At 39.4% G+C, this 3036-nt stretch overlaps 1 protein-coding gene across 1 annotated transcript; it reads left to right on the top strand.

The window, feature by feature from the left end:
- The first annotated feature begins 1819 nt into the window (after positions 1 to 1819).
- On the top strand, positions 1820 to 2767 carry LOC118974368 (olfactory receptor 4A5-like). Its single transcript, XM_037027760.1, has one exon. It carries the CDS (start codon positions 1820 to 1822, stop codon positions 2765 to 2767), a length of 948 nt encoding a protein of 315 aa, XP_036883655.1.
- Positions 2768 to 3036: the final 269 nt, after the last annotated feature.

Here is a 3036-nt window from a genome sequence, read left to right on the forward strand (position 1 = left end):
AAAACAACAACCCAAGAGGCAGGTTCTAGTGGTATCCCCATTCTAAAAAGAACGAACTTTCATCCTAAAAAGGATGAAAGAGAGTTTTATTAGGTTGTCCAGGGTTGCATAGTAGTAAGTGGTGAAGCTAGTAGTTCAACACAGGCAATGCATCTCCAGAGGCCACGTGATTCATCACTGTCATTCGCTCTCCCTGAAAGGGTGTCTTGTGTATTAAATAAGTCTATAGTGAATAGAATAACTTGTAATCAGTATTGTTCTCTGTAATGATGAAGTCTCACTTACCAGTGGGCAGCCTTTTTTAAAGAACAGTTATAGGCTTGGGCATTTGTATTTTATTATAAAAATGTGAAAAAGTCAGTAGAGTAGAATGTAAGATGGGGTTGCACAAAGAGTCCCATGGAAGGTAAGACTTGACAAGGTTACTGAGATTGTGTAGTTCCAGCCCTTTATCTTCAAAAGAGCAAACTGAGACAGAGATGCAATTGCATTAGAAATGACTCAACCCCATGCTTTCTTTTTTCTTTTTTTTAAAATATTTTATTTATTTATCTTTAGAGGGGAAGGGAAGGAGAGAGGAAGAGAAACATCAATGTATGGTTGCTTCTTGTGCATCCCCTGCTGGAAACTGGACCCTGCTGGGAATTGGCCTGCAACCCAGGCATGTGCCCTGACTGGGAGTCAAACCGCGATCATCTGGTTCGCAAGCCCATGCTCAATCCACTGAGCTACACCAGCCAGGGCAACCCCATGCTTTCTTACACTGACGTTGGGCTCTTCCCTTGAGTATGCTGGTTTTTGGAACCTGGGCACCAAAGCTCCATTTCTGAACACTGTCAGTACCTTGGAGGAATTATAAATATAACCATGTCTCATTGCCTTCTACCTCTCTTTTCAGTGCCTATGTTCCCCTTCCTCAATACCTAGGTCACCCCAAGAGTTTTGCAAAAAAAAAAAAAAAAATACCCGCTGGTAACATAAGAGCTAATGATAGTCACAAGTCAGTGAAGTTCAAAAAATATTTGGAGAAAATCGTGTCTGTGTGTTAATTGTAGGATAGACAAATATTACATGGAGAGAATTGCAAGTTCTTAAAAAGCTGATAGTAAAAAAAGGAGCAGAAAAATTGCTGACAGTCTCAGAGTCCAACTGAGTAATTGCTTTATGAAACAATGTGCTAATAATGTCATTTTGGATACAGTACTGTATGTGAATAGTTAGTTAGATCTATGAAGACTGAATATCCTAGAGACATAAAGTACTGAATACCTATAGCAACTTATCCTAGTATTGAGTTTTTGCAAGAGAGACATTATTTTTGATGCTACATCAATTATAAAAGTTTTCACCACAAATACTACCAACTCAGAGGACTGACTTCATGCTGATTTATTTAGAGAGTTCTTTTTTTTTTTTTTTGCCACCACCAAAGAGTAAGTCATTAAGTAAGTCATTGTTGACTTGTGTGCCCAGGACTGACAGTTTAAATAAGGCTCTATTAAAGATGCAACTGGCTGTGGGGCCTTTGGTACTTTTCTGTCAGCAATCCACTAAGACATAGAGGGAAAACTGATTACTTGTAGCCCAAACAGAATCATTTGAGTAGAAACAGAATTGTCAAAGGAAGGTGCAAAAGAATATTAGAAAGAAGAACTCATAGGTCTTCACCAAAGTTTTATAGTGTGTAAACCCCTGTAGAAAATATAATAATGAATAGGTACACCAAGATATAATGGATGTATTCAAAGAGTGTTCACCATTTCATTACAGGTCCCTCTCCTGACCTCCTATTCTGGAAACAGGCTTTAGAGAAGACTAAATGGGACATAGTAACAACGTGACAGAATTTGTCCTCCTGGGCCTCACTCAGGATCCCGGGGGCCAAAAAGTATTATTTGTCATATTTTTACTCATTTACCTTGTGAGTATGGTGGGCAACCTGCCCATTGTGGGGACTGTTCTTTCCAGTCCCTCTCTGGGCTCCCCCATGTACCTCTTCCTTGTCTATCTGTCACTCATGGATGCAGCATATTCCACTGCCATTTCACCCAAATTGATCATAGACCTACTTTGTGGTCAGAAGACAATTTCCTTCTCAGCTTGCATGGGACAGCTCTTTCTGGAACACCTTTTTGGAGGTGCTGAGATCTTCCTGCTGGTGGCCATGGCCTATGATCACTATGTGGCCATCTGTAAACCACTGCACTACATAACCATCATGAATAGACAGGTTTGCATCCTGCTGTTGGTGGTGTCCTGGGCTGGAGGTTTTGTTCATTCTGTGGTTCAACTTCTCTTTGTGTACAACCTCCCCTTTTGTGGCCCCAATGTCATTGACCACTTTGGCTGTGACATGTACTCACTATTAGAACTTGCCCGCACTGATACCTACTTCTTAGGCCTCACCGTGGTTGCCAATAGTGGAGTAATCTGTACGGTCATTTTTATTAGTTTACTAACATCCTATGGAGTAATCCTAAATTCCCTTAAAACTCACAGTTGGGAAGGAAGGTGCAAAGCCCTGTCTACCTGTGGTTCCCACATCACGGTGGTGGTTCTCTTTTTTGTTCCCTGCATTTTTATGTATGTTAGACCTGTTTCTAACTTGTCTGTTGATAAATTCATAAACGTGGCTTTTACCGTTATCACTCCCATGTTGAATCCTCTAATATACACTTTGAGAAATTCAGAAATGACATATGCTATGAAAAACCTCTGGTGTAAGAAGTTAGCTATAGATAGAATGAAAATGGGTCATCCATATTGAGTGTACTTGTTGCTAATTTTGAAACAACAATCAGGCAGTGCATTCTAACTATGGATGACTTAGTTAAGCCCATGAGTTCTCTTGGGATGGTTTTCTTTATTCATACAGATGTATGAAAAAGTAGAATAAATTATCTTTTGAGGTTAGAATCAATCTAATACAGAAATTCTGAAGGATGAATAAAAAGGCACAGGTATTTTACTGTTATTAGGAATAGTAAATGAAATTCACCTCATAACTTTTTTTATTGTTCAATTACATTTGTCCTG

The sequence above is a fragment of the Sturnira hondurensis genome, unplaced genomic scaffold (genome assembly GCF_014824575.4).
Source record: "Sturnira hondurensis isolate 20B ecotype Veracruz unplaced genomic scaffold, ASM1482457v3 Scaffold0019386, whole genome shotgun sequence".
NCBI classification, from domain to species: domain Eukaryota; kingdom Metazoa; phylum Chordata; class Mammalia; order Chiroptera; family Phyllostomidae; genus Sturnira; species Sturnira hondurensis.

Coding starts and splice junctions, on each gene's coding strand:
- LOC118974368 (XM_037027760.1), top strand. CDS start 1,820: ATGGGACATAGTAACAACGTGACAGAATTTGTCCTCCTGGGCCTCACT.